This window comes from Eriocheir sinensis, chromosome 41 (assembly GCF_024679095.1).
Source record: "Eriocheir sinensis breed Jianghai 21 chromosome 41, ASM2467909v1, whole genome shotgun sequence".
Classification (NCBI taxonomy): Eukaryota; Metazoa; Arthropoda; class Malacostraca; order Decapoda; family Varunidae; genus Eriocheir; species Eriocheir sinensis.
The window spans coordinates 4797707-4819121 of record NC_066549.1 but is presented as its reverse complement, the minus strand read 5'-3'; the positions used below and the strand labels follow the sequence as shown (position 1 = coordinate 4819121).

Below are 21415 nucleotides of genomic sequence, written 5' to 3'. Positions count from 1 at the left end.
CCTACGAAAACCTTGTTAAATGTTTAAAAATACGGCCCATTGCAATTCCCGGTTTCTGATTCATAACTATTACAAAAGAAACATGAGTAATTAACAACTAACCGGACACGCAAACTTACAAGCAGATTATCAGACTTAGCACATTGAGTTTCCCGGTTTCTGATCCATGAATATTGAAAAAGAAACATCAATAATGGGGTCCTCCACTGAGATCGACGTGCCATCTGGTTGCTGCCTTGGAACTACAAAAAAAAGAATTATGCAGGCGGACCTCGTCAAATAATTTTTCTTACAAGTTTTTCGTTAGTATTTAGAAATCACATATTTTCTCATAGCTACGATATAGAGACACTTGACTTAGTAGTAGTTTAGAAACGGGGATACACAATAAAAGGAGAACTAGAATATATACGACTAACGGGGCACGCAAAGTTACCAGGGCCCATTTTTTTTTCTTATTCTCAAACGTCTCGAGGCCTTTGGATATCTATTTCAAGAGGCTCGATCTCGTAGAAGTTGTAGGAGTTTCCATGAGTGTTTTCATATTTTTGGCGGTAGTTTTGCAAGATTTCTACGCCAGGAACAGGTAAAACACTTGAGAATTCGACGCATCTTTTATATGTCCTTAAAAAATTATCGTATCAAGAGCCTGAAGCGGTTGAAAATGTAAGTCCTGATTAAAGGCGCCAAGTTACCAGATTATCGGACTTGAGAGCATATTTTTAAACATTTCGGCGCCCAAGTTTCCAGATTACCGGATTTAGGGTCATATTTTTAAACATTTCGGAGCCAAGTTATCAGATTATCGGATTTGGGGTCATATTTTTAAACATTTCGGCGCCAAGTTACCAGTTTATCGGACTTTGGGTCATATTTTTAAAAATTTCGGCGCCCAAGTTACTATAGATTATCGGATTTGGGGTCATAATTTTAAACATCTCCGCGCCAAGTTACCAGTTTATCGGACTTTGGGTCATATTTTTAAACATTTCGGCGCCCAAGTTACTACATTATTGGACTTGGGGTCATATTTTTAAACATTTCGGCGCCCAAGTTACTACATTATCGGACTTGGGGTCACATTTTTAAGCATTTCGGCGCCCAAGCTCACATATTTGATAAGGCTTTCGTAGGAGTTTTGGGCATTTCCAGGGGTAGTCTATGACCCTTTTGGTAGTCTGACCCTTCCTCTGTACGGTGTATCTAAAGAAACACTTACTAGAACCTGACTGACCTCTTTGTCGGCCTTTGGAAATAGTTGATGAGAGGGGTGGAAGCACATTGTATCTTCCGGTTTCTGACCCATTAACTATTGCAAAAGAAACATCAATAATTAACGGTTTTAACAATAACTTTAATTGAATATCGTTATTTGTAAGGGTACGACGGTTTTGGGTCTGAAACTTGAATGCAATGACCTGAATACGAAAGTCTGGTAACGCTGGGTGTACGAGAACATACATGTGCGATAATTGTTCAAATCTACGGTCAGCAAATATATGTTTGAAACGTAGATTTATCTCTTCCGCTTGTATAAAATATATCGATAATTAACTTTGTAAAAATAGGTTTAGTTAAATACCGTTATTGGTGTGGGTGTAAAACTTTTTAGCCAGTGGCCTATTATTATTATTATTATTACTATAATTCTTATTCTTGTCATTATCTGTTATCACACACACACACACACACACACACACACACACACACACACACACACACACACACACACAGTACCATTGAGATTACGGCTTGTGCAAACACACACACACACACACACACACACACACACACACACACACACACACACACACACACACACACACACACACACACACACACACACACACACACACACACACACACTAACGTAGGATATAATTATTCACATAGTATCGCAGAATATAGAGGATAAAATATATATGGTTACTGCTATATGGAGATTTTAGCAACAGTGGAAATCGGGAAAGTATGGAAACAAAAAGTTCTAATAACTTAGGATCAGAAGGGGACCTGCATGGAGCCTTGCCCGGAGGGCCCCTGGCTTGGCGTCGTTGGGTGGGCGAGGCGACGCTCCCCCGGCGTATGCCCACATTGATAAATTGATTGATTTTTCTGTTTCAGTACGTAACAGTAAGAACTAGATAAGCATCGCTATCATATTCAGCCGAAACTTTTAGGCGGGAGATTAGTGGTTAGCATAAGGGTGCAGTGTCTTGGAGGAGCCGGGTCCAAGTCCCCCCCGCCGTTACAAGCCGATAATTTTCTGTCATCGCCGAGTGGGAGAAGACAACCAACATGCTGCCCTAATAAACACCTGTAAACCCGAGCTCTAGCGAGACTCTCAAGAGTATCAAGTGGAAAAAATAAAATCAAATGTTGAGGATAACTCCTACGTCATACCGATGTTAATTTTACCAAGGCCATTCCTATGCTGTCTAAATTCCAAATGCAAGTGTTTACAATTATTTTATTTCTTTCATTCCTTTCACTAGCAAAGTCTGGAATAGCATTCCTATACCTATTATACGCGTTCCTACATATTCAAAGCCTTCGAGAAGTGAAAACGAACACCCCTCTCTAACCGAAAGTGATTATCCTTCTGGTATCTTCTATAATTTTTTTAGCAAGCGCAGTGCATAGAGGGGTTTTACATATTTTTTTATGTAAAAAAAGTTTGGACAAACACACACACACACACACAAAAAAATCATTATAATTATATGAAAAAAAAATCGATTTTTTTTCACTTCAAACAAAAAACAATTCTCTTTGCTACGCAGCTGGTATTTAATAACAAAAATAGTTACGGCATAATTCAAATTCTGGATCATTTTATCAGTTTGGAAAAGTAAACTAAAGTGAACTTATAACGGCTACCGCTCGGCCACACATCACTTAAGTAAAGGCTATTGTGTTGTCTCAACCACTTCAATCAACTGGAGAACGCAGGCAACGGTACACCGGACCTGACATGAGACAACAGTTCGCGCCTTAAACATTTAACTATAACACTTAACATTCGCCACCTTAAAAATAACCCCTAAAAGTCGTTAACATAAATGATGTGCAGCGTGGTTACGAACTACTCCGAATTGTTATATCTCTCTCTCAACCGTAACTTCAGTGACAGTGTGTGAGGGCAGAGACAGTGAAGTGTGTACCAAGCGTTCTGCTGAGGCAGCGCGCGAGCTTCCTGCTCCGTGAGCGTCAAGTCAGCACCCAGCCACACCCGAGGGCAAGCCCCGCCCCGCACAACCCAGCCACACACCCCGCGCGCCCCGCCTCGCACAACCAAGTTTCCTCGGAGGTGTCTAGGCACTTGTTTCTTCCTACGACACAGCCTGTCGTAGGTGAGCACTTTTCTTCGCCAGACAACTCGGACCTTTGAGGGTGACTGGTGGGCGTATATTGTCTGCCCGCCGCCCCTCCCACCACCGCTACCAGCCGACGGACGGCAGACCCTGCCGCCCTTGCATCCTGCCCCAGCCACCGGCGGGGGGAAGGACGCAAGCGTGCTGAGTAGTGGGGTATCGAGTTGCTGTCTTCAAGGTTTTTAACACATTTTAGCTGACACTACATACGGTTTAAGTAATTACACCACTTGTAACATGATTTCAGGTGAATTACTATTATTATGTTCACGTGTTTAGGCGTGAGGGGCCGTATCTAATCTATTAGATTTTTCAGCTGTTGATTTTTCTGGCGTGTGGGTGTTTAATATTTTTCTTGAGTAGCATTGTTACGCATTTTATGTATAATCATTCATTTTCTTTTCTCCTTTCTTTTGTGTGTTTTATTGCACAGTGGAGATGTTTAATATTTTTCTTGAGTAACATTGTTACGCATTTTATGTATAATCATTCATTTTCTTTTCTCCTTTCTTTTGTGTGTTTTATTTCAGTGGAGAAGTTTTGTCTTGCTAAGCCTCACTCATTATTCTTTTTCCTCTTTTATTATGCATTTTAAAAGCATCGGGGAGGAGTGAGCACATACTTAGCGGTGAATGATTATTACTTTAATTATTTTTGCAGCGATAATTTTTTTTTCTTTTACCATTTTACTCCTCATTTTACTAGTAACTCTTTTTAATGGCAGAGAAACCTGACCCGAAGTTACAAGCTCTCACCGAGGACTATGAGGGGTGGGTAGAGAGAAATGACAGTGCCGTCACGGATAACGGTAACTGTCATGTAAGGAGTGTAGCAGTCTTCAAAGGGTGCCTCCTCCTACGCTGCATGAGCAACCAAGAGGTATTTACTTACCTTACTAATCCCACAATGGCTTCTGCCCCTAATCACCCGCTAACAGCAACAGCAGTTAGGCCTTTCGCAGGGTAGCAAGGGAGGCAGATTGTTCGGCCAGGGACTTCTTGTTTCAAAGTGAGATTGTCATGGACATTTCATTCGTGTCAAATCTGGGAGATTAAATATCTCTCAGCCGCTCGAAGGTCAATCCCGGGAACGGGAGCACGGCCCTCATAAACAGGAGCGCGTTCACTGGACGGAAGGATTATGATGCGTTTCGGTCACTTTTTCTTGAAACATTTGGGGAAGATGGGCAACACAGCCTCATAAAGGGTGTATATTTTGCTGTGGACACTGCAAACGAGTGGCCTTTTTAACAGGCCAGTGGACGCCTATAGGCTATCTACTGATTTGATCTCGTGTTTTAAACAAGGTAACTGGACAGATGGAGAAACCATTTCTGTAGCTAATGCTGGATTATTACTAGAGTTCCTTGTGTACATGATTGTCCTTAAAGTTCCTCTTCGAAGGAGTGCAGTATCCCTTGACTACAGCCCCACTGGCAACCTACACGGTTTTATCAGCCAACTTTTATGGCACTTAAAGTAATTTTGGGTCCTTTTTGAAGCTTCTTTTGCCGTCGACACGTTCGTCGGGGAGGGGGGCCTTCGCGACCCTCTGACCTAAACCTTTTTGGGTGTCACCAGCGGTAATAAAAAAATAAAAAAATCCTTGATGTGTTCTTTTACCCGTGGTTTAGGCAGAAATAGTCAGATATATGGGTGGATGGAAATTTGAGCTTTACGATCTTTTTTTTTGCACAGAATGGTGCATAGTGATCGTCTCCAAAGACTAGCGCCGGCTTGAGGTTCAGCCTGACGCTGCTTTGTCTATCTTTCCCCCACACGACTATAACCTGCATCCTCGCATCTACTAATTTATGTTTGGTTCCGGAGCTTTTGCCTGCATCTTTTTCATGCGAGAAGGGGAGTGCTTGAGTAATACTTCTCACTCTAACCCACTATTTTCTTTTATTGCTGAGTTGATGCAAGGCAGTCAGTCTTAATTTAATTGGAGCCGTAATAACCGAGGGTGTAGACTAACATAGGGATAGGTACAATTTAACCTGAACCTCATGTGCTTCTGCTTAAAACAGACTTTTTCTCTGCAATGACAGACTTAACTAAACTTGAGCAGATGCTGTCCCTAACTTTTATTGTAACCAGCATGTGAATACCTGTAAGCTTTGGAAGTAAGCAGACAAGTCTTACTTACCCTTTGCTTGACATACCACTGTTACCCGTTACGGGAATTATTTTTGGCGTCACAGATGTCAGTCATCCACGTTCGTTACGATCGGGGGATAGGTGGAAATTTGTCTTTTTAATTTGATGTTTATTAATGCTGGAATTACTTTTATCAATTATGCTGGAGTTATATATTTCAGTGAGATTTGTTACAACAGTGATTTCACAACTTGGTGACAGGATTTTCTTTTATAGTACTGTAGACCTGAAAAACGGAGTATTAGGAGTTAGTGGTGCTGACTGCCGATGCTTCTAAGGTCCTCCAGACTTGTCCTTGTTATCACATTGTAACTATTAGGAGACTCTACGGATAACATTACCTCTTTTCACACAACCTTATCTATTGTTGTAAACCCCACCCGTCTCGAAGGCGTGCCGAGGGTAACGACACTGGCAATTAATTGTCACGCAACGGATGAGTGTTTCTCTGCGACAGTTTTGTGTCAAGGTGTGACTCGAAGGTTCAGTGTGTAGCAGATCTTCTTCAAGGATTGTTCCTTTTTCTTTTTACTATTCCAAATAGCTCCATTACCATGTATCCTAATGACAGTTTAGTCAACTTAATTTTTCTAGGATGTATCATGTAAATAATTTTTCGAGCTATTATTTTGTTTTCTCGGAATAGTACTGAGCTTCCATGTCCACGACTCTAGCCAAGTTTACCTCGCTCTGTATGTACTTTGCCCATTTCTTGTTACTTCCATGATTATTTTTATTATCATTGGCATTTCCCGATGTTGTATCGTTAGGCGGGCTCTGACTTGTATATATTTCTTTAATGCAACCACAATAGGCCCTCGTTTAACTAGTACACATTGTGCGACTGTAACATGGGTAGGTACACTGCTTTTAAAGGTCGGGTGAGTCGCGAGGTCGCGACTCTAAGGGAACCGAGCGATGTAATGTGTATATTATAATGTACATGTGAATGTATGACTGTACGTGTGGCGACACCCGGTCGGTGTCGCACAACAGGATGTCTAAAAACACGTCGTGCTTTTGGCCGTGGGAAGCTGTGATGAACTGACACTAGGATCAGCAAATGATGACTTTCATCAGCCGTCATCAACCGGAACCCACACCCTTCCGGACGAACTACAAGCAAATAAAACGGGCGAACAACGCGGAGAAGCGGGAGAAGACGGGTGACGGGCAGGCGAGCGGTGCTCCACCGTCCCGCGCCCTGCAGCGGTGTGGCTGTCTCTGATTTCGTGCGTCTTGCTCACGTAAACTGTAAACCTTATGTAGTACAACTGTTAATATAGTTAAAATTACATTTTGTCTTGGTATTGCCCTGTGAGAGAGAGAACTAAAGTGAACTAAAGTGAACTTATAACGGCTACCGCTCGGCCACACATCACTTAACTAAAAGGCTATTGTGTTATCTCACCTTACTACAATCAACTTGTGAAAGCAGGCAACGGTACACCGGACCTGACGTGAGATAGCAGTTCGCGCCTTAAACCTTAAAGATAACACTTAATACTAACCACGTTAAAAGTAACGCTAAAAAGCTACTAACACGATTAGTATAAAGGAAATGGAAAACTGAGATAGAGGGATGGCCTTGCTGAGGCTCTCCATCCTGTCGTTAAGAATGACAGTGCGTCCCTAGCCACAGCGCATATCACACATACATCAGAAGCATCACACTATTCTCTTCCTCTCGGTGGCCTGCAGGCGATATGCTGAGGCTTGTGCTTCTTACAACGGCCTTCACCCTTATAGCTGCTGCTGCTTCCCTTGACTGTGTCGACAAGGAAGTGCCTTTCAACAGCTCGGAGGAAATTAAAAAGTTTACCGTAAAAGAAGGACAACTGTTGTTCTACCCTTACCAAGGGTTTGACGGTGTTACTATAAATTTTGTTGTTCATGATCAGATTTCTCATACAATCTCCTCAGAAAACCTGTGTATCAACGGTTCGCGGTGGTACAGGCTGAAGGTGACAGTAACCTGGGGCGCTGGCTGGAATCAGTATTGCAAGTTTCAAGTCGATACTTGCTCTGGCTCATGTGGCACGGTCAAGGATTTGTCATATAATAATTTTAAGAGCTTCAGTGTTATAGCGCGAGGTGCCTCGTTTTGGTCAGTGAACAACACTCACCAGCAAAATCAGTGTAACAGTCCCGTTCCCACCTCCCTCATTCCCTCTGACGCCCCCGACGGATCTACACCCCCTGCCCTCTACTCACAAGAAAGCGGCGAGGTGCTGATGCCATGGCTCGTCGGTGTTGGCAGCGTTATAGTTGTAGTGGCAGCAGTGGTGGTGGCAGTGCTGTATTGTGCGCGCAAGACAACGAGGTTACGTAAGTGCTTACAACCAAGTGTATAATACACACACACACACACACACACACACACACACACACACACACACACACAGGTTTCATTCAAATAGGAGGATAGCTCGGCGCTAGTTATTTCAATGAAACATGTATAAGAGAGAATTCCTGGCAATGTACACTTAAATATATATATATATATATATATATATATATATATATATATATATATATATATATATATATATATATATATATATATATATATATATATATATATATTCATCTCTTTTCACTTTCCAAAGCACAGGGATACTTCTATATAGTTCAATGAACTCGCATCAAAACTCCTGCCTCTCCCGTGCACTCGCCATGGCTGCTGACGTGACGAGCTGATGAAATTTATTGCGTAATTTTTACCTTACGCTACCGATGATGATCGTGCTAGCATCATGATTGAGTTAAAATATCCAACACTGTCAGATTTTGCTCAATCATTTGCGCAATCCTTCGATCATGCCCACACACGATGGAAACAACCCGATCATGATTGTACAAAATATGACTGACAGTGTATGGAGGCCTTTACACACGAGAGAGGAAGAGCTCTGCCCTTTGACTGCTGGCCTTGACATTAACTCGCTTCAAGACTATTATAGTAACCTTCCCGTTATTGCAACACACCCACACGTCCTCTTATATCTGTATGTGGGGGGTGGGGGGGACGGAATCGACGCCGGCAGCAGTAAAACGTCTCATCTCCCTTTCATTGGGATTCCCATTGTGTAGTCTACTGCTGCAATTGATAGTGATGACACATGATGATGTAAGGGAAAGAGATGATGATGATGACGATGATTATGATAATGATGATGATGATGGGGAGGAGGAGGAAGATGATGATGAGGAGGAATAGAGGGGACAACTTTTACGAACACAACACTTCTCCAAGTCACTCGTTTCCTCTCCCTTCCCCGTTGGCCTTTTCCTTCCTCAAGCAGCGTCTGATTACAGGTTTGGGAATGCAACAAAGTCACGCTGACGGACTCTCCAACGGATGTCCATCACCTGAAGCCGAGGGAGAGGTGTACGTAATCACCAACAGTCTGTACGAGCCGCTTGGCGCCATCACCGACACAGGTGTGTGTGTGTGTGTGTGTGTGTGTGTGTGTGTGTGTGTGTGTGTGTGTGTGTGTGTGTGTGTGTGTGTGTGTGTGTGTGTGTGTGTGTGTGTGTGTGTGTGTGTGTGTGTGTGTGTGTGTGTGTGTGTGTGTGCAGCTCACGATGATCTGGTCACTCTCTTGACTCACGATCTTCAGCCAATGCCTTCGCCGAATGAGCTTTGGAGCTCTGGTGCCGGATCTTTAGGAATGGCAGGAACCTCTCATCCATCCAGAATCAGGACTGACACACGGTACCCATTCACGGATTTTAGGAGACTGCTCATTTCGTCTCCGCTCTGCCCGGGAATCGAACCCGGGACCTCCTGGTTGTGAAGCAAGCGTGATAACCAATGTGTGCTTCACTGCTTGTGTGTGTTTTATGTGTGTGTGTGTGTGTGTGTGTGTGTGTGTGTGTGTGTGTGTGTGTGTGTGTGTGTGTGTGTGTGTGTGTCTGCTGTTCGAGAGCAAGTAAGAGATAAGGGGGTTATATCTTCTCAAAGGGGTGGGGGGATGGGGGAGGGTTGGTGAGCCTTAACCCGGCAGTATACTATCTATAATGATTGCATAATCATGTGATTGCGCAGTCACTGGTTAAGGCCAAACACTGGTATGGAGCTGTCATCACAGCCTCATCAAGTAAATATGTACCTGCACTGTCATCATCCTTGCGCTCGAGGGCCGATAACGAAATAATGGGAAAAGAGAGTTTTGGAGGAAGCTATGGCATAGGAAAGATATTTTTACCCACAAAAACTTACTGACAAAATTAGAAATAGCTATTTCCTTTACTCTTTTCATTGATGTTTCACAAAAGTTTCCCCTCAAATTTCGTTATATATATATATATATATATATATATATATATATATATATATATATATATATATATATATATATATATATATATATATATATATATATATATATATATATATATATATATATATATATATATATATATATATATATATATATATATATATATATATATATATATATATATATATATATATATATATATATATATATATATCCCTTTTTACCTCCAGAAGCAAAGGGATGCTTCTATATAGTTTAATGAACTCGCATCAAAACTCCTGGCTCTCCCATGCACTCGCCAAGGCTGCTGACGTGACGAGCGACTGAAATCCATTGCCCAGTTTTTAACAACATCATGATTGAGCTAAAATATCCAACGCTGTCAGATTTTGCTCAATCATTTGCGCAATCTTTCGATCATGCCCACACACGATGGAAACAACCCGATCATGATTGTACAAAATATGACTGACAGTGTATGGAGGCCTTTACACACGAGAGAGGAAGAGCTCTGCCCTTTGACTGCTGGCCTTGACATTAACTCGCTTCAAGACTATTATAGTAACCTTCCCGTTATTGCAACACACCCACACGTCCTCTTATATCTGTATGTGGGGGGTGGGGGGGACGGAATCGACGCCGGCAGCAGTAAAACGTCTCATCTCCCTTTCATTGGGATTCCCATTGTGTAGTCTACTGCTGCAATTGATAGTGATGACACATGATGATGTAAGGGAAAGAGATGATGATGATGACGATGATTATGATAATGATGATGATGATGGGGAGGAGGAGGAAGATGATGATGAGGAGGAATAGAGGGGACAACTTTTACGAACACAACACTTCTCCAAGTCACTCGTTTCCTCTCCCTTCCCCGTTGGCCTTTTCCTTCCTCAAGCAGCGTCTGATTACAGGTTTGGGAATGCAACAAAGTCACGCTGACGGACTCTCCAACGGATGTCCATCACCTGAAGCCGAGGGAGAGGTGTACGTAATCACCAACAGTCTGTACGAGCCGCTTGGCGCCATCACCGACACAGGTGTGTGTGTGTGTGTGTGTGTGTGTGTGTGTGTGTGTGTGTGTGTGTGTGTATGCGTAGGGTACATAAGTGGTGTGGATATAGCATGTTTCAATACCACCCATCCAGTGTCTCTTTCAGCGAGTACAAGGTCCATGTTAACAAGCAGCTCGTTTCTGAGGCTTTCGGTACACCAAAAACACACATGCACGCTGACTGTCAGGAAAACTACAGTGTATCAATGACGGCCACGGCAGTAGGATGCCTCCTCTATTTTTCCTTGGGAGGGTCATCATATTGTTTGATGACCAAGTATTCAGGATGACTGCGCTGACTAAATATCGTGATGAGTGATATGATGGATATAACTATGAGGAATAAAATTAAGAAGAGGAGGAAAAGGAGTATTATACGTAGGAGAGCTCCTTTAATAATGATCACACACAAGACTTCTAGTCATTCGTTTCATTTCCCTACCCCGTCGCCATTTATTTTCCTCAAGCAGCCTCTGGTCACAGGTCTGGGGGAGAGGCAGAAGCAGGGTGACGGGCTCTCCAGCGGCTCTGCTCCTGATGAAGTCGAGGAACCACTGTACATGAACACCTGATCACGACACTAGCAGCCATTTTCAGAAGTTTTGCGCAGTCAACGACCCAGGTGTGTGTGTGTGTGTGTGTGTGTGTGTGTGTGTGTGTGTGTGTGTGTGTGTGTGTGTGTGTGTGTGTGTGTTGTGGTGGGGGCATTGTGAAGTGTTGGTGTGTTGTGATGTGCATTGTGAAGTGTGGGTGTGTTGTGGTGTGCATTGTGAAGTGTTGGTGTGTTGTGGTGTGCATTGTGAAGTGTGGGTGTGTTGTGGTGTGCATTGTGAAGTGTGGGTGTGTTGTGGTGGGCATTGTGAAGTGTGGGTGTGTTGTGGTGTGCATTGTGAAGTGTGGGTGTGTTGTGGTGTGCATTGTGAAGTGTGGGTGTGTTGTGGTGTGCATTGTGAAGTGTTGGTGTGTTGTGGTGTGCATTGTGAAGTGTGGGTGTGTTGTGGTGTGCATTGTGAAGTGTGGGTGTGTTGTGGTGTGCATTGTGAAGTGTTGGTGTGTTGTGGTGTGCATTGTGAAGTGTGGGTGTGGGTGTTGTGGTGGGCATTGTGAAGTGTGGGTGTGTTGTGGTGTGCATTGTGAAGTGTTGGTGTGTTGTGGTGGGCATTGTGAAGTGTTGGTGTGTTGCGGTGGGCATTGTGAAGTGTGGGTGTGTGTTGTGGTGAGACTCTTGGGCGATGCAGCGTGAACGGTAATGTGTTCCTGCTCCCCAACTCCTAATGGTGATGATGATGATTATGATGGTGATAATAATAGAGATGATAATGATGACGATAATAACAATAATAATAATAATAATAATAATAATAATAATAATAATAATAATAATAATAATAATAATAATAAGAATGATACTAATGCGAATAATCATTGCAATCATCATTATCATCATCATAAAATTTTTATAATTATTTTTTTTTGTTGATGTGAAATTGCATTGCAACAAATAATAATGAAGAATAATGAAAATAACAATGGCTCCTCTGTGGTGTGTGATTAGCACGCCTAGCATCGGATCCGCGACCCTTGGTTCGATTCAGCCCGGATAAGTCGGTGCTCAGCTCACCCAGGGGTCCATCCTTCCTTTTGGATGGTCGATAAATGGATACCAGGGAATACCAGGGGAAGCTATACTGTTGTAATCAGGATGTTAATTAAACTGCCTCTGTGTCCAGGTAGTGAGTTCTTATCCATCACATGCAGAGGAGCCAATGTGACGATATTGAACACATGCCATTCACAGCTTAGCATTTCCCACCAGCTTTACTTTGACGATTATGATGGTGCTAATGAAAATACTAATACTAATACTAATAATACTAATACCACTAATACTACTACTACTAATACTACTATAATACAACAATAATTATAATACTAATAATTATAATACAACAATAATTATAATACAACAATAAATATAATACAACAATAATAGTAATAATAAATGCTGATGGTGAGAATATTGATGATGAAAGAATGATTAGGATACCACTGGTTGAGTGGTCAGCGCGCGGGCGCGGCGTCTTGAGGGACCCGGGTTCGAGTTTCGCCCATCGCTACAAGTTGGCAATTTTCAGTCATCACTGAGTGGCCTAAGACTACCCACATGTTGTCCTGAAGACCCCCTTTAACCCGAACAATAGATTCTCTAAAAATGTGGATCAAAAGTGAGTTCCGGGGGACAGCAAGAGCCAAGCAAGATGGCGCCTCTTTAAAACACTTGCCTGCGCCATAACGGACTGGGACCGACCACCAGGCCCCACCAAGATATCTAACGGCACAATTGGCAGAACGTTAAAAAGTAATTATATTCAAGAGTTCTGATGGCATGCCAGTTAATAGTCCATCGTACTTTGTCCCCATTACTGCAACTGCTTTTCCTGCAACATTTTTTTTTTTTTGTGTATTACCCTTTCTTTGCCTCACCCTTCCCCTCCCCACGCTCCATTTTCTCAACCTCAGGCCGATACCTGGATCAATACGAGACCAGCTATAGAGAACATTTCGCTGATGTTTCTTTATGAGGTCATAAAACTGATAACCAGTGCCACGGGAGGCGCTGCGGAGGCCACTGGGGCCTCAGCACCCATGAAGGAGACGGCGAGGAAATGGCAAGATGGTGGGAGAGGGGGGAGGAGGGGAAATGCTTTATCGGGGAATACGTGTCTGCTTCGTGTCTAAAAGTGCGACATTCACACTATCAGATACGTTAAATTTGGAGTCAGGAAAGTTGTCTAAAATGTGTTGAATACTCAAAAAGAAAAGTTGGGGTGTTTACAGTTAAAACGGACCATTACACACCCTTCTTGTAACAATTAACAGCAGCTTCGAACAATCACAGGCCATATGGAACACACATTTCACTTTGTCTCGTATGTGTCCTAAACCATTTTCTCTATTTGCAGGAGCAGTGTCTGATGTGACGCCTGTCCTCTGCCCTCTTTAGCGTCTTCTAATATGTGCATGGACTCCTCTACACTAGGCCGTGAAGTTTCTGCCACGCGAGGGGCATACTATAAGATGACAGATTTGAAGAATTGCAAACACTCATAAGCATTCATAGCACTGCCTTTTCTATGCATCTCCTTCCTTACAATATAAATTTTTGCAAGTTTTACGGCCTCTCCTACTCGTATTCGCCACATGATTATGTATTCCTAACTAAGTTGTGCTCTTGCTGTGTTTGTTCTTTTTCTTTTTCTTTTCTTTTCGGTCAAGTTTTCTTTCTCTTTTCTTTTTTTTTAATCATCGTCATTCTTCTTCGTCTTTTTCGTCTTTTTTCATTATTTTTTTTTGTTTTCCTTGTTCGAATTATTGTTCTCGCTTTTCTTCTTCATTAGTTCGGCGGCGCATCTGTTAAAATCCGTCACATAATTCTTGTACATTTACACTCTAGGGCTATTTTCAGTCATCGTCGACGCTGTGTCCAAAGACAACCCACATGCTGTCCTGATGACCATTATCAACTAAAGTCTATTTCATCAGGATATTACAGGCGGCCACACCCCCCTCATGCTCTTGAATTTTGACTGGCCAAGTGGCAGACAATCGCCGCGCTGGAAAAAAGTTAAGTTTTCTTGGGCCAGCAAGCTCGCTCTGCGCTCACACTGCGTCGCAGTGCTACCGGATGCATGAAAACACACACACACACACACACACACACACACACACACACACACACACACACACACACACACACACACACACACACACATCAATATCACCATGAAATATTAACTTTACGCAATTTCACTATTGAACATGTACAGTGCCTAAAGTGTCAAAGATTATGATGGAAAAAAAAAAAGTCATACGGACACTGTTAACTTTCATATAGATAGAAATATAAACTTTTTATCGTATAAAAAATATCTTCATTCATCATATGGTATCTACAAGAAAGAATAATTTGTCGTCTTGTGTTATAGAATGAATATTATAGATAATGATTCAAGGATGTCAATGCTGCTATGAAAATACAGGTAGGCCTAGCAGTATTCCAGATATTATTAGAAAACTAAGAATATTGCGCAGAGTCGCGACACCAGCGGCCAAGGCGGAAGCAAACTGAGGGGTTCTGCCCGGTGATTGGCTGCCACATAGCTAATCAAGACCAAGAGTTAAAAAGAGGAGGCGTGGCCGCCTGTAACATCTTATTGAAATAGACTATAGTACTCTACCGATACTTTAGATTATATTCTATAGGCCTTGCTTACACCGCCTGGTGACTGAGAACGTTGAGACAACCCGTGGAAAATATTTTATATAGTCCCTCGCTCAATTTCCACTCATATCTTCCTGAAGGCTTTACCTGTCTTGATCTGAGAGGAAAGTTATTAATCTTCTCGTCACTTGAAAATTTTGTAAACAAATCAATGAGTCCAACGTCGATGTCACTGACGTATACTATGAACAGTGCTGACCCAAGAAACACTTGTCCTCTGCCCTCTTAACCCTATTCGTTCCGATAAAGGCCATTTGCCCCCCTGAGGATTTTTTTGTCAAACAGTCATTTTTTTTTTATATTAAAGTTTAAAAGAAAAACAGACCTACTGAATAACAATAAATAAGTAGATTAAGATGCGATATCAAAATAACCATAGGGACCTCCGTTATCTTGCTAAACACGAATTTAGAAACACCAACGATCATTTTTTTGCTTTGACGATACGCACAATGAAAAAACAACGTTCAAACGCCTCCGGATGACGATATTATTATGCTTAATAAAATGATATACCCTGTATGTATAGTGCTATACTGCATGTTCCTGCATGTTCTATTAAAGCTTTGTAGCTTTAATAAGACCACCAAACCAACCAACAAACAAGCTAGCTAATAAAATTAATAATAGCCCATGCCATGTACACGAGAGTTATTCAACAGCAGTTGGCGACACGAGCTTATGATTGCAGCGAGAAGGCGATGACGAATTATACAATACACAATTGACACTACCACAAAGGTGATAACTAACTTGTGTCTCGTATATATTTAATTTCTTGTACTGACCAGACAATTCCTATATATAGCTAATAAAGAAAAAACGTACGTGCTTAGAGTCAGAGAGCCAGATAGAAGAGAGAGAGAGAGAGAACCCATAGCTCCTTGCTTCCATCATATATATATTATATATATATATATATATATATATATATATATATATATATATATATATATATATATATATATTATATATATATATATATATATATATATATATATATATATATATATTATATATATATATATATATATATATATATATATATATATATATATATATATATATATATATATAATATAAGCCAGTGTCACTTGCTGCAGAAATCATGTCATCATTCATATTCAGTTCACAATATTCACAGCAAATATACTATTATTAAAAAAAAATTTATTTGGCAAAAAAAAAAAACTATGAAAGATACTCTTATGCTAGGTTCAAGAGGTCAAATAGCCTAATACTGGCCTCTCCTTCATCTCCTCTCTCTCCTCTCTCTCTCTCTCTCTCTCTCTCTCTCTCTCTCTCTCTCTATATCTATATATATATATATATATAGCATATATATATATATATATATATATATATATATATATATATATATATATATATATATAAATAGATGAGTTCAAACAGAGAGAATCATAGGTTAAACAGTCAAATAGCTCTCCAACACTCTCTCTCTCTCTCTCTCTCTCTCTCTCTCTCTCTCTCTCCTCTCTCACTCTCTCTCTCTCTACCACATCCATCATCATCACCACCATCATCACTCACCCACCACCATACATCCCATCATCATCATCCATCATCTCATCACCATCATCACCATCACCATCATCCACCATCATCACCACCATCATCATCCCACCCATATCATCACCACCATCATCATCATCACCATCCATCATCATCTCACCATCTCACCACACACCACCATCATCATCACCACCATCATCATCACCACCATCATCATCACCACCACACCACCATCCACCATCATTCACCACTATCACCATCATCATCATCACACCCATCATCATCATCACCATCACATCACCACCATAATCCATCACCATCATCACCCATCACACCATCATCTACATCACCACCATCATCACCACCATCACCCATCATCACCACCATCATCACCACCATACCATACCACCATCATCATCACCTGTAATCATATCACCATCACCACCATCACCACCATCAGGATCTTATCATCATCACCCTAACCACCACCTACCATCATCACCACCATCATCACCATCATCATCATCATCACCATCATCATCATCATCACCATCATCATCGTCATCATCACCATCATCACCATCATCATCACATCATCAATCACCCATCATCATCATCACCATCACCATCATCATCACCCATCACATCATCATCACATCACCACCATCACCATCATCCACCTACCATCATCCATCATCACCATTATCACCCACCACCATCCCACCATCACACCATCATCCATCATACCATCATCCATCACATCATCATCCATACCAATCACATCATCACCACCATCATATCATCATCGCCACCAACCACCCCATGCTACATCATCCATCACCACACCATCACCACATAATCCATCCATCATCACACACCATCACACCATCATCCATCATCATCACCACCATCACCATCATCATCCTGTCATCACCATCATCTACCACCGTCTCATCACCCATCACCACTTAATCATCACCACCATCATCATCACCACCATCCACCATCACCATCACCACCATCCACCATCATCACCACCATCATCACCACCATCACCACCACCACCATCATCATCACCACATCACCACCATCCCATCATCACCACACCAATCATCACACCATCAACCATCATCATCCACATCATCATCACCATCATCACACATCACTCCTCACCACACCATCACCACCATCAATCATCACACCATCATCATCTTCCCAATACCATCATCTACATCATCACCATCATCATCACATCCATCATCACAACCACCATCATCACCATCATCATCATCCCATCTATCACCGCATCACCACCACCATCATCACCACATCCATCATCACCACCATCATCATCATCACCACAATCATCACCATCATCATCACCTCATCAATCTCATCACATCCATCATCATCACATCACCATCATCACAGAGGAAGAAGAGGAGAGGATCACCAAGGGTTAAGCGTCTTATACACATGGATTCCTCTACACTTGGCCGTGAGTTTAAAATATTTCGTCCACTCACACGAATGCGAGGTAAGATGGCAGATTTGAAAGAAAATTGGAACAACTTATCAATATTCACATAACTGCACTTTCTATGCATCTCCTTCCTTAAAAGATTAACTACTTACAAGTCTCTTTGCCACTCTTACTTGTGATTTGTCACATATTTATGTATTCTTAACTTTACCCAAAGATACGTTTAACTGATGTATATATATGTATGCATGGAAGTTTGTTACTACTACTTACAATGTGTTTGTTGATGCTGTTGATGCTGCACCATGCACACATAAAAATTATGTCAATAATCCCAATAAACTACTCGAACTTTGAGGCAACTCATTAAATCACTACCCTTTGTTGTCATTTGGTCAGTCAGCTTGACATCCATTCCAGCTAGCCAGTACTTTAACATTTAGAGAAAATAAGTAAAAAAAAACAAGAAAAAGTGGAATACGGATTCGCGTTTCCCGTGCACGAGGACATTTTCTTCTTCACACACGCCTACCTGGTCTATTTCCCATAGCCAATCTCTCGTTTTTTAGTTTTTAATTTGGATCGTCGTATTCTTACTACTTTTCTTTTTCTCCTCCTTGCCGCACAGTTCTGTCCCCTTCTGTCATATTATCTACATTTTATCCGTATTAAATTTCCCCCTATTTCATCTTTTTTTGTGTGATTTTTCCTTTTCTCCCTTTTTCCTTTTATTCATATCTCTATTATTTTCCTTTACCTTCATCCTTCTCTTCCCCTTTTCTCTACTCTTTACTATATAACACGTTGACATGGCCTCATTGCTCATCTCAGACGCATTAGTCCTTGAGCCTGTGGTGGGTGAGAACCTATTGCCCCAGGACAGGACCAGCGTGACTTCCAGGTTACCACAGTTTACCCTTCCCAGGTTTCCACAGGTACCCATTTTACGACCAACCCGAGAAGGAGGATGAACAGCTGGGTGAGCTGCGCGCCGAGTGCCAGGTCCGGGACTCATTGCTCGGCACCCTAAAAACAGTACCATGGAGGAACGTGAACAGTTACGTTTTCGTATAACTAAACCATAAGCTAATTTAAGCTCTCCCCCTCTCTCTTTCTCTCTCTCCCTGGCAAACGCGCTCGCGCGCGCGCACACACACACACACACACACACACACACACACACACACACACACACACACACACATACATATCTGCCGCTAGTTTGGTTCTCTTCATACACACACACACACACACACACACACATACATATCTGCCGCTAGTTTGGTTCTCTTCACACACACACACACACATATACACATACATATCTGCCGCTAGTTTGGCTCTCTTCACGACATGACCAACGAAAGTGAGTATTGGCAGGCAAGGACTGATTACGTTGGGACAGAGATTGATTCTGAGTGTGAATTAACTCCCACAACATGCCTCACAAACAACTATGATAAGTTTGCCAATTCGTAAGCGCCAGTCTAATATATGCTTAGTTAGGGAAAAACAAACTCTCCCTTACTGCGTCTCACAGGGTCCTTTATTAGTGATGACGTGGAGGATGGTTTCCGGCGGTATGGTAGAAGATCACGTAGCTGCTTTCTTCGAAAGGTCATAGAGCGGAAGGGGGGTCCTGACGAGGGGGTAGATTAGATATATCGTGTCCGCTGATCTCACTCCGCCAATCACATTACAGGATTCATGATACGGGCAACCAATAACGCTCCTGAATAGTATCATTTTTTTTTTTTTACTTTTGTGATTATCTTTGCCTTTGTCTCTCTCTCTCTCTCTCTCTCTCTCTCTCTCTCTCTCACTGAAGAACAACAACAACAACAATGATAGTAACAATAAAACACAATAAAAAAATAATAATAATACCAGTAATAATATCAATAATGACAAACTTGAGCATATGCCTCAGGCGGATTTAGGAACCTTAGCTCTGGTTTAGAACATTTGGTCCTCGGAAAACTAAGTCGAGGTATGAAACATTGTCAGAACAACGATATTCACCCTTTACTTTCATACTATTTCCTCTTCATCCTCGAGGGTGCTATTTTTCCCCCCAATATCAGTACTGACTGGAGTGACGCGTGCGAATTAGGCAACAAGCCGTAATTGTGAAGTCATTTAAACAACGAATTGTGACACTTCGATTTCTGTTGTGTCGATTAGTCTTTAAATATATTACTAATGATGCACAATTTCATTATATACATAATGCAACGACTTGTCGAATGGAACTGTTTAATGTAATGAAGCAGGGAATGTAGATATTACTGGACTTACACCATATTATTGATATTTTGGGGCATCAATCAGTTCGAGATAACTAAATTACGTGTCACGATTAGTATTTCCCTACGGCAACAATTTCAAAAGCGATCACCTCAAATGATATAATTATAACTCCCATAATGGCTATTTATTGCCATTTCAACAGCACTTATTAAAGGCATTGTCGTCACTGTGGGAACCGTGGTGGCCGAGCCTTTCGAGTGTGCTTGTGTCGAGGTAAAGATAATAACGAGGAAGAGAACCCTCCACGCCGGGAACAGACGCCGTAAGGGACATGTGACCTGCATAGGGTTATGTTTTCCAGCTTGTGCGAATATTTACCTGCTCGCCCTGCTTACTTGTTTACAAGTGTCTACTAGTTTGCCTGCTAGTGTTTCCCTGTCCTGCCATCAACACACTTCACAGGTAAAAGTAATTTTTTTTTTCGTCTTTTTTTTACGTTGTTGCCTATTGCGCCGGTAGGCATCTTCCCGGTGGGGCCTGATGGTCGGCCCAAGGCTTCTTCCAGGTGGGGCCAGATGGTCGGCCCAGCCCGTTCTGGCGCAGGCGAGTGTTTATAGTGGCGCCATCTTGCATTGGCTCATGCTGCCCCCCGGAACTCGTTCTTGATTCGCTTGGACGGCTTCCTCTAGAGTCCGGGTTGATGGGTGGTCTTCAGGACAGTATGTGGGTAGTTTTAAGCCACTCAGCGGTGACTGAAAAATCCGAGTGGAAGCGTGAGGATTCGAACCCGCGTCGTCCATCACGCGGCGAATGTGGGTCCAGTACGCTATCACTTCGGCCACCGCATTTTCTTCATCACCTTCCTGGCATACTCTCTATATACGCCACCACAAACACTAATATAATGATCCTCTTTTCTTCATCACCGTCCTGGTACCATCCCCACCACCACCACAAACCACGAGTACAAATTTCCCTAACACCGTCCTAA

General features: G+C 42.0%; 2 protein-coding genes across 9 annotated transcripts in view; one reads left to right on the top strand and one right to left on the bottom strand.

The window, feature by feature from the left end:
• The window catches only part of LOC127009521 (male-enhanced antigen 1-like), a 64766-nt gene that overhangs the window by 12639 nt on the left and 30712 nt on the right, over positions 1 to 21415 (bottom strand). The window contains exon 1 of one of the 4 annotated variants that reach the window (XM_050882655.1): positions 9148 to 9311. The exons of 2 other annotated variants lie outside the window; for them this stretch is intronic. Coding sequence is in view for 1 of the 2 variants with exons in the window: in XM_050882645.1 (XP_050738602.1) it covers positions 7748 to 7774 (27 nt within the window). In the remaining variant the exon portion in view is untranslated. Of the gene's footprint in view, positions 1 to 7747; positions 7889 to 9147; positions 9312 to 21415 lie in introns of those variants that run through there. One more of the 4 variants, XM_050882645.1, reaches the window with a different exon arrangement.
• Positions 6741 to 14636, top strand: LOC127009520 (uncharacterized). 5 transcript variants are annotated; one of them, XM_050882644.1, is made up of 5 exons: positions 6741 to 6765; positions 8852 to 8977; positions 10737 to 10862; positions 11360 to 11498; positions 13840 to 14636. In XM_050882644.1, exons 2-4 carry the CDS (start codon positions 8860 to 8862, stop codon positions 11446 to 11448), a joined length of 333 nt encoding a protein of 110 aa, XP_050738601.1. In that variant the 5' UTR covers positions 6741 to 6765; positions 8852 to 8859; the 3' UTR covers positions 11449 to 11498; positions 13840 to 14636. The 5 variants fall into 5 exon arrangements, with proteins under 5 accessions (XP_050738601.1, XP_050738600.1, XP_050738598.1 ...); XM_050882641.1 differs by lacking the exon at positions 6741 to 6765 and adding an exon at positions 6773 to 7861 and having other exon boundaries at positions 11347 to 11498; XM_050882640.1 differs by lacking the exon at positions 6741 to 6765 and adding an exon at positions 6777 to 7861.